The sequence below is a fragment of the Lipotes vexillifer genome, unplaced genomic scaffold (assembly GCF_000442215.2).
Source record: "Lipotes vexillifer unplaced genomic scaffold, Lipotes_vexillifer_v1.1 scaffold815, whole genome shotgun sequence".
In the NCBI taxonomy this organism is placed as follows: domain Eukaryota; kingdom Metazoa; phylum Chordata; class Mammalia; order Artiodactyla; family Lipotidae; genus Lipotes; species Lipotes vexillifer.
Genome location: NW_006773723.1, coordinates 3,324,353 through 3,335,367, shown reverse-complemented (window position 1 = coordinate 3,335,367; position 11,015 = coordinate 3,324,353). Strand labels below are relative to the sequence as shown.

Genomic DNA, 11,015 nt, shown 5'->3' with positions numbered 1-11,015 from the left:
GGAAAGAGACACAGTTTGATTCACTTAGGTTTTCAGTTATTTCATAGTATCAATAATGTGACTGGCTCCTTTTTGGTTTAGTGAAAATGAAGGAGATATCTGATGTATCAAATATCCCATTTCGGAATGCAATGAATCCCATTTCAGTTTTATAATTTTAATGAGTCACTGGACACATTTTAAATGTCTATTAATCTATGTGTTTTAAAATTCTGAGTGAAAACACGAGTTTTGAAATAAGATTAATTTTTATCATACATACGCTAATGAAAGCAATTTCATAATCTAATAGGGGTCTAGCTAGTATATTCTTGATAAATTTGATTCTGATAGCAATGTCCTCTCAAATTTTTCCAGTCTAATATTGGAGTGATCATGTTAAGATGTTCTGCAGTTCACATATCTTAGTAATGAAAAGCATGTATGTCTCTTGTTAAGATAAACAAATGGCTTCGTATGCTTAGTGATCCTTCTTGCTACAGCAGCAATTTATTTACTACGGTCAGCAATGTGGGATCTAACAGTTATTCCCTTAAATCACATTAGTGTTAGCATAAAATTTAAAAGTACATATGTTAACAAGAGATATCAAAGGCTGATTTGCCTATCAAACAAAAAGAGAATAAAATATAAACATAAGTTTTGGGTCACATAAATTATTTAATTTAAAATGCATTTTATGCTTTATAAAATCTTTGAATTGCTGACAAAAATATAATAATTTGCTGTCAGAGAAAAATACAAAACCTTAAAGTCATTATATCCTTTGATTAAACTAAAGCAGGCAGAAAAGTGAGATTGGGAAGCATCATCCTCTTATGAATTTTTAACAATGATAAATACGTCTTACAATTTGAAGAGCTTTTTTGAAAATATTGCTTTCGAAATACACTACCATTGAGCTAATACAGTAGAAATACCAGTGAGAAAATTCACAGCAACATGATTATGCACTTTTAAACATATTGTTGTTCAGCAAGGAGTATCCAAACCTGCTAGCAAGCTAGTTACCACATGGGATGGATTTCTCACCTCTTCCCACCGCATGCACCACCGAAGGGCCGTATCCTCGGATCTGGAAGCCAAGTCCCTCCGCTGAATCTGGGATTTTCACTGTCCTAAAGCCAATCAAAAATAAGTAAGATGATTTTAAAACACCACAGTTGGTTGAAACAATAGTTGTCCACACCTTTATTCAGTCCTTCAGTAAATGCGTATCATAGTCTCCCGTGTGAAAGACACTGGGCTGGACAAGCATGGTGGGTGCCCTTCCAGGGGCCCAGAGCAGGCACGTCACCCTGAGTTCCTCCATGGAACACAGTCGTTGTGTAGAATATCCTGAACAAGGAACAGGCTCTGGGGTCAGACAAACCTCGCTTTGAATCTTGATTTAGTCACTTCATAGGTGGATAACTTGGAAGAACTCCTTAACTGAGCCAGTTTCCACAGAAAGATGATGATGTTAACATTACTTTGCAGGGTGTCAGTGGAGATGAAAAGAGAAAGCTTTGGTAAACTGCCCTGCTGTGAACTATGTAAATACTTAGCAAAATGGAAGCTTCTCTCCTTAGTTTACTCTGACAAAGAAGGCATCAGTGCGCTGCGAAATCTCATCATTAAAATTAATATAAAAGAAACACAGGGTTCACACGTTTCTACCTGTTGGGAACTTCAGCAAAGAGCGACAACAAAGAGCTGGTTTTAAAGAACGGAACTGTCAAACACAGTATCAAAAGAATGTAACAAATATGATTAACTTTTCTGTTTATTCAGTGGAATTTTAAAAGGATAACGCACCAAAAGGTAAACCAGAATAAGAAAAGCTGTATTTTTTTTTTTTTTTTTTTTTGCGGTACACGGACCTCTCACTGTTGTGGCCTCTCCTGTTGTGGAGCACAGGTTCCGGACGCGCAGGCCCAGCGGCCATGGCTCACGGGCCCAGCCGCTCCGCAGCACGTGGGATCCTCCCGGACCGGGGCACGAACCCGCGTCCCCTGCATTGGCAGGCGGACTCTCAACCACTGCGCCACCAGGGAAGCCCGAAAAGCTGTATTTTTAATGAATCCACATGGAAAAGAAGATGAAGAGATGGAGACCTTGAGTCAGCCGTCATGGCAAACCAGGGCCGGATGTCCCACTGGTAGTAATAAACGAACTACTCCACGGAAGGAAGGCAGAAATCAGAAAGCAACAATGAAAAGTAGGGAACACGAGACAAGACGGAACATCATAACAATAAAAACGAGTTTAAATAAATTGCCAGAGAGAGCAAAGACAAATGAATACAACCCAATAAATTTTGATGGATGGTCCTTGATGCCCAGAAACTAGTGTTTTCCAAAAGATGATAAATTAGTCATGAAACAGAAGTTGGCAGCACTTCAAGGGCACATTAGACAGAAGCAGAAGTTAGGTACAACAGCACTTATTTGCAGTCTATGAAAGAGCAACACCGCATCTAGAAAACTCGAGAAAGCCTTACACTGCCCTTAGGGCTGAACGCAGAGGCGGGCCCCGCAATTTAAAATATAACCCCGGGGCTTCCCTGGCGGCGCAGTGGTTGAGAGTCCGCCTGCCGATGCAGGGGACGCGGGTTCGTGCCCCGGTCCGGGAGGATCTCACGTGCCGCGGAGCGGCTGGGCCCGTGAGCCGTGGCCGCTGGGCCTGCGCGTCCGGAGCCTGTGCTCCGCAACGGGAGAGGCCACAGCAGTGAGAGGTCCGTGTACCGCAAAATAAATAAATAAATAAATAAAATAAAATATAACCCCGGCAAGCATTCAGGCATTCCGTGATAGAAATGCAAACTGTCTGTTCTAGGGAAGCCTGAAAATGTTATTATAAATTAGGTTACATACTATGAAGTGATCTGTATATTGGTGGCACAGAGGTCACGGAACTAATTCATCCTGTATCCTTAATTAAACACTTTGATGGATAAGGCTGTATCTGCTTCCTTTGAACATCACCTTGGCACTACTGTGTGTCAAAGGTACACTGCAAGATGGAAGACAGAACTGACTGAGGAAAAGAAAAGGGAATAAATACATCTTCTGAGCCTGAAACCAAAAATAGAGGTAGCTCATGCTTCTCTGTGTTACGAATGAGAGTTCACTTTTGCTGAAATAACTTGGAGCTTTCTGGCCATGGTGAATTATTGTTGCTTTTGGACTGCGAGAAATTCATAGTGAACTCTCAAAACTCTTTCTGAGTAAGGTCTTCTATCTTATATTGCTAAGCAAGGCTGATCTTACTTTAATGTTCAAGAAGATGATGATATTTTTTCTTAACAAAATTTATACAGAGCACCGTGAGATGCATTTTGTTCATAATACTGGGCTCTCTTCATAAAACGACCTTTGGAAAACATGTTCCCCTGCTGGGACCACTATAGGATTAAAAGAAGAATTAAATTTATATAAGAGGAATGCTCATTTCCTGTAGGAAAATAAGTGCACTAAATTATCTGCTACAAAGCCTTCTGAAAAATTCCTTGATGTTACCAAGTGTAAAATACAGCTAGGTTCAAAAGAAAAATTCTGTTGTATTTACCTGTCGTATTTTGCCTTTTTTCCCCCAAACAGGATACTACATAAATTATAAGTAGCTATTATAAGAAAATATGAGAATGATTTATAGGAATCATATGTTAGAATAAGGACATATGAAAGGAAAGGTTATAATACTTCAGACAAATTAAAAATAAAAAGGAAGAAATTGAGTACTCCATCCTCAAAACAGTTTTGAAATAAAATGTAAAATGTGCTCTTGATGTAATAAAGAAGCAGTGAAAAAAAATAAAATGAGAATAGATAAGCATCACAGATAACATCACTGGAATACATACTACGTGTGGAACACCTGAATAGGTTCTTCTTTTTTTTTTTCTTATTTAATGCTACCTTTCATAATGTACCCAGCACCTCATAGGTGCCCAATACATTTTATTTATTTATTTATTTATTTATTTATTTATTTATTTTAACATCTTTATTGGAGTATAATTGCTTTACAATGGTGTGTCAGTTTCTGCTGTATAACAAAGCGAATAAGCTATACATATACATATATCCCCATATCTCCTCCCTCTTGCGTCTCCCTCCCACCCTCCTTTTCCCACCCCTCTAGGTGGTCACAAAGCACCGAGCTGATCTCCCTGTGCTGTGTGGCTGCTTCCCACTAGCTATCTGTTTTACATTTGGTAGTGTATATGTGTCCATGCCACTCTCTCACTTCGTCCCAGCAAACCTAGATTTGTTTAATGTTCTTAGCACCTCTGTGACATAGGCACTCTTATTATCCCCATTTTTTATGGATGAGTTTGTTGAAGCAACAAAATTAGTAAGCAAATGGTGGAAGAGAGGCTTGAACCTGGACGGGAGATATCGGTTTTCAGATACTGTGCAGCCAACACAGAGGGAAGAGTCAAAAGACCCAGGTTCCAAGCCTGCTCATCTAGCAATTAATTCTAGGACTGAGGATCTGCCCCTTTCTATGCAGTACTGAAGCTGATGACTTCAAAGTCCTCTAAATTGAAATGTCTATGATCAGTGAAAAGTATTTGCCGGGTTAAATCAGGGGGCAAGGGGCCGTGCAGAGGGCCTTTAGCTTACTAATGATTGCTCTGGAATACTACTGCCTTAGTCTTTTCCAATCTGTCCTTTTCCTTTTAAATGCCCTCAAATTGTCCAGAGGTTGGCAACTAGATAAGCTTCATCCTAGATAGGGTTGGAGAAAGGGTGACTAATAGATCATAATTAGGTTTAGAGAGAAGACACTGTCCTGGTTATTTGCTGCTCTGTATCTGAAAGTCTTCCTAAATTACTAACTTTAATGAGTCACTCTCACTCCTTCAGACCCCTTGGCAAGCTGTGGGTAGAAGCTAAAGCCTCTACCTTGATGACACTGCAGAATCTAGCCCATTACACTGCACTTTAACTCTTAAGATAAATGATGGACCCAGCTATTGCTGAAAATATATACTAAGGTAGGGAAGAATACTATACCATATATACTTAGAATATTTTTATAAGTAGTTAAAATAAACCTTTTTGTTTCTGAAGTGGTAACCTTCATTTATCTTCAAATTAATGAAGTTGCTTATTAGTATTAAAATAATATACTTCAATTTTAAATAGCAATATTGATATAATCATAGTACATTGAGACATTATGCTAAGCACTTTATATATATTCTCTCGATTAATTAATTAGTTAAACAAATCATGGAAATCTCATACAGGAACACGAGACCATCAATGATTTGCAGACAAAAAGCTAATGTTTTCCAAGTATATCCATAATATCTTGTTAATTTTTTTCAAACAACCCCCCCAGATCATTAATCACGTTCCCATTTTATAAATACTTGATTGTGTGTACGTGTGTCAATACTTAGAAAAATCAACTAGCACTGAATTTCAAAAAAATAACAATGGTCATTTATGGATAATATGATTATAAGAAAATGTCTTCCTTTAGAAAAACCTGTACTCGCTAACTTTTCTATAATAAACATAAGGTTTTTTTCTAATCATAGGTAGATAGACATATTTTTTAAAAATAATGGACATATTACTAAGTACATGAAAGCATGGAAGTGTCTGTCACCCAGGTTTGATCCCATCTCCTATGAACATTTAATCATAAATGGTAACATAGTCCCTGAAATTCTTAGAGCTGAACACGGCGGAATAAAGTTTTCATTGCCAAATGTTCTACTAGTTTTCTTCACTCATAGTCAAACTCAACCCAACCCAGACCAGAATAATTGGGGCATCAAATTATTCTGTTGAAACTACCTGATTTAAGTAGCAAGCATTTAACCATCATAAATAAGCAACGTATTTTTTCCCATTATCTACAGACCAGTATCAGTGATGTTGGTGACGTTTAAATGTGCCAAGCAGTGAGATGCTTAATTCCAGATGTTTACTCTTAACTTTTCTATTTTATTCACCTATGTCTAATTTTTTTAAAAACGGCACATAAATTATACAACTTACTCTCTTGGCTTTGTGCTCACAAGAACTCTTAGAGGCTTTCTGCTATTTAAGCATGATTTCAGGAAGCAATCCACTTCATTGAAAGGTCTCATAAAAACTAGGTCACCATTAATAGCAAAAATCTTTTTCCCAACTTCCATGCCAGCCATCTAGGATAGAAACAGCAAAAAAAAAGAGAGAAATTTTATTTTAATAAGGAACATATTTTTTCACAGAATTAGAATCTGAAAGGGTCTAGAAGTTAGAGATTTTAACACATCTGCAATGTTTTCATACAATGTCACAATACAGAACTGTGGAAGAGATAACACAGTTACTCTCTTTGACCTACTTTTAAAGTTGATCACCCATCTCTACTGAAATCCTCCTCCCTCCCTCCAGGACTTAACACTGTACTTCTGCTGTAACCCTTTTTTCTGTTATATTTTATAGTTCTTATTTCATCCTTTTAACTACAGTCAAACCCCAGGTTAAGTTTTTTGCCTGTGTTTTCCATCTATATCCAAATAACTGAGAGAGTTTCAACCTCTATACAGACATGGATAACAACCAAATATACATCTCTAGCCTGACAGAGCATACGGGACCACAGGGCAGGAGACAGAAATGGCCTGGAACCAAGGAAGAGCTCCAACAGGCACAGATCACAAGATGCTGGAAAGATGACAAGGAAGACATTATCTCTCCACGCCAACCAGGCCAATCTTCTTAACCAACCCTACCGCCTATAAACTATATACTGTTTTGGTTACCAGCCAAATGACGAAAACCCGGGAGAGGGCATTTTATTGGTGGCAGAGTCAGATGAAGCTGGGCTCCAAGAACATCCTCTGAAAATAACTGAGGAAAACATTTCCTCACCATAGAAAACAATAAAAACAGTCATTTGTTGGCCAGGCCCACCAACAGAGTATGGGCTGAGCAGAGTTATTTTGTTTGAAATTAATATGCTGTACATAAAGCTTTGTCTTGCATGAGGTTGGTAAAAGACAGAGACCTTGGGCATCAGCAAACAGGGTAAGTGACAGTTTGCTACTAACTTTAAATAGGTTCAAAGTTAAAAGCCATGCTTCATTCATTTTCTCATTCTTTATTAAAAATTTATATATTGAGACATTTGCTTGAGGATTAAGCATTTTATAAGCCAGGCAGAGGTAGGAATACTTTAAACCTGACATACTTGGGATATAACATTAGAAGGTACGTTCCATGAGGGCAGAGAACTTTGTTTTGTTCACTGCTGTATTACCAGAGCCTAGAACACTGCTAATCACATAACAGGCACTAAATAAATATTTCTGAATGAATGAATGATCAGGAGATTCCTTTGTTTAAAAGTCTGGTAAGGTGACAGTACATTAATCACATTTATCGGAATTAACCCAATAAGAAAATAAACCAAAGCATGTGCTTTACTGATGGAAATTGTACTTAAATAAGACAATCAAAAGTGATAGGAAAAATAGAAGATACAGCCCTAGATTTAATGGAAGAATCGTGTGGCATACACAATATAGTCCCACCCTATGCAGTCTCCACAGGGCTGCAGGCTAGAATCAGACATGGAATAAGCCACCTGGATTCCTAGGAGGTCAACAGTTCAAGCTGTACATCTCTACAATACCTCCTCCCACTATCCTTAAGTACCCAGACAACCTCTGTCACAAATCCCAACAGTATTTAAAAGAACCTCAGAATAAGATTATTCAGAAACATTATTTTCCATAAAGATACTTAAAGGCTGATTTCACTTTGTTTAAAACTTTTATGTTTGTATATCACGGACAAAGTTAAATAAAAATGCTAATTTACATTACCTCAGCATTAGACCCCTTTTCTACCAACTTTATTATTGGAACTTTATTTTTGTCTTCTAACCCAAAACCATAGCTGCCTTCATTGGATTTAATCTGAAATGCAAAATATTAACATTATTAATAAAACAACTATGAAAAAACTTACAAATCAAACAGAATGAAATAATATGTTGCATCACTGTCAAACATGTTTATGTAATCTCCTGTTAATGTCTAATCAAGAAGAAAACCTGCATAGCACAGTAACAAACTTACCAATAATGATTTGGCTATAACATTTTCTACAACTTTTAAATCATGTTTCATCAGTCGATGTTTCATATTTGATCCTTCCATTTCCTCATCAGCAAAAAAGCGGAAAAGTAAGGGTTCGTCTTTGAATTCACTTTTTTCAAGGACTATGGAAACAGAGAGAGATTCAAACTGTTTCAATTATCCCCAAATTGACCTGAGTTTCCATACTGACAGATCCTTCAGTAAATTAATACCCTGTCCCATTACCTAGAACAAGTTACATTCACAAATATCCCAATAACCCTTTTTTCTTTCTTTCTATAATTTCAAGCCAATGTTTCCTTTAGATTACTATTACCTAAATAATTCTGAATTTTTAAAATAAGTAATATATTTTTCATTGTTAACATTTTTTTCTTAACCAAGTCTGCCACCTTTCCAGATTAAAACCCAACTTGCAAAGATTATACTGAATCAAAAAATGTATGCAGTTCAAAACATAGAAACCTACAGTGTTTCGAATTTGTAGTAAACATTTTAAGTAAAAACACAAAAACATTTCTGTTTTTAATATCCTGCACAATTATGGGAAAATTCAAATGGGTTAACTGTTGCCCTTATGTGTGTGAGCAATTCCCACTGTGGTCGCTTTTATTCCAACCCTTCAAACCAGAAAGATGTCTTCTGGGTGAAAAGTGATTTTAGTTCCCACTAATTCCTAGTTCTTTTCTGCAAAAACATTACTCTCAAATAACCTTATTTCTGCAAAGGTCAGTTTCTTCCCTTTTATCTGAACATTAATATTTCCCCCCAAAGTCCCTCAGCTTCCTGGCACACTCTCATGATATAAGGTATATGTTTTGTTAGCCTTTTTAAAAATAAAGCTAAATACTAATAGAAAGAATTTGTACTCAGTGAGGACCTGACAACTGTCAAAGTGTCTTAAAAGAGAAATCTTCTCTATTTCTCCTTATCTACCCTTATACCCTAAAGCTTACTTGTTGAGACAGGTTGAATCACTGAGTCAGGGATCTAAGATCTGCAGTCCCAGGGCACAGCAGAATTTTAGGCTTTATCATAAGACAGACCCGGAGCTCAAATTCCAGGTCTGGGACTGATTCTGGGTGCAACACTAGGAAAGTTACTTAAACTCCTTGAACTTCAGTTTCCTCACCCGTAAAATGCAGGCAGTAAAACCTTCTTCATAATGTTGGACAAAACTAAAATGAGGTAATAAGTGTAAATAACTTGGCTTATAGCAGGCAACCAAAAATGACAGCTCTTTGATTTCATTATTTTAACAGAGGTCCAAATCACAATTGTTGACTAGTTGTATGTACGAATTGACCTTTGAATGAAGGACTGGTTGGCAACGTGAGTTAACAAATGAAACTACCAACCACAAATTAAAAGGTAACACAAGTTGTACGTGACAAGAGAAATGAGGATATAATTGAGATCGAGTTAGATCTTGCCTACATGACCTAAGCAGTTTCCCAAAACTCACATGGTGTTTCTGCTACTACTGTTTTCCTCCACCAAAGAGTCAGTCTAAAGGCAGGGAGAGAGAACATCCGTAAGGCCAGGAATGAGCGGAACTAGCTGTGCTTTACTGACAGAGACTTTCGTAGGGAAAACCTTTACTGTAACTCAATATTTTAAAAAAATATTTAGATAAAATTGCTGCTTGTCGATACTTTAAAGAGAAAAATAATCAAAACCTTTGAAGGTTGATATTATAATTTTAATCCCCTATAATGATGTCACTCCTTCCATTCCATTGTTGGCTCTTCAAAGACAGATATTTCCCCTATCACAACTCATACAGTGGTCCAGAGATACTAGAATGTAATGAAATTCCCAAAGGAATATACGATAACCAAGGATGCTCTCAAAATCGCTGTAACTTTTGCTCTACTTCTTTTCTTTGGAAAAAGGTAACAACTTTCTCAGTGTAATTGACAAATAGGTACAAGAGCTATCAAATATACACATATGCAAATATTAACAATGAAAAGAGATTGTTTGGGTTTATGGAATCTATAAGATGGTATGAATAGAGAGGGAAAACTAAGTCTCATTATTTTTATAAATTTAAGGGAAATGAAGTCATCAAACAAGAAAGAAATTCAATCTTTAATTAGTAGCCAAAAAGAAACAGATTTTTTTCCAGAGATTTATCATTTTGTTCTCTGAGATAATTTTGAAAGCATTTTTCTAAAAATAACAATAAATGTTCAGATTAAATGCTCTCATTTAATCATTTTAATATACACTGGCACTCAAAAAAAAAAAACATGGGTCTGACCTAAAATAGTTTCAAAGAGATATATCAGCTTTTTTTTTTTTTTTTAGAAATTTCTAGTTCAAGCTGTTGCTTTTTTGGGATCAGTCTAGAAAAACAGAACAGAAGTAATGGCAACTGGTAGATAAGAGTTGTTAGACACAGCAAAGGCACCAAAGTGACATTGAATGCAGATGTGGTGACCCAACAGGGACACATGGCAAGACCCAGACAGTCTTGTCTAGATGACTTCCCTGGAACACTGAGACACTCCCAGTGTCCTAACAAAACAAAACAGTGAAATACATCTGTAAGCTTCCACAATAACAATCCCTACCATGGTGCATAAATCCATTGTCACAGAGTCCAACGCCAAATATCATTGCCTCTTCTCTGGTGCGGCAATCCCCCTGTTAACCACAAAAGCCCTGTACAAGTTAATAGGCAACTGAAGATTTTGCTGCATCTTAACTACTTTTGACATTTCAGCACTGTACTGACAAAGCCATTCATGCATTAGGACAGACGCTGCTTTCATAAGGCCACGCGATCCATCTAAGGGTTATAAAACATTCACTTGATTATGAAAATATCTTCTTCTGACATTACGTAAAAAATAAAGATTTCAGGGCTTCCCTGGTGGCGCAGTGGTTGGGAGTCCGCCTGCCGATGCGGGGG

The 11,015-nt window shown here is 37.0% G+C and overlaps 1 protein-coding gene across 1 annotated transcript in view; it reads right to left on the bottom strand.

Moving 5' to 3' along the window:
• PREX2 (phosphatidylinositol-3,4,5-trisphosphate dependent Rac exchange factor 2) overlaps positions 1-11,015 on the bottom strand; it is a 291,490-nt gene that overhangs the window by 139,563 nt on the left and 140,912 nt on the right. Inside the window, exons 15-19 of the mRNA XM_007448492.1 lie at positions 10,675-10,747; positions 8,075-8,217; positions 7,820-7,912; positions 6,003-6,151; positions 1,033-1,118 (exon numbers count right to left, since the gene is read on the bottom strand). Coding sequence (XP_007448554.1) covers positions 1,033-1,118; positions 6,003-6,151; positions 7,820-7,912; positions 8,075-8,217; positions 10,675-10,747 — 544 coding nt within the window. The remainder of the gene's footprint in view (positions 1-1,032; positions 1,119-6,002; positions 6,152-7,819; positions 7,913-8,074; positions 8,218-10,674; positions 10,748-11,015) is intronic.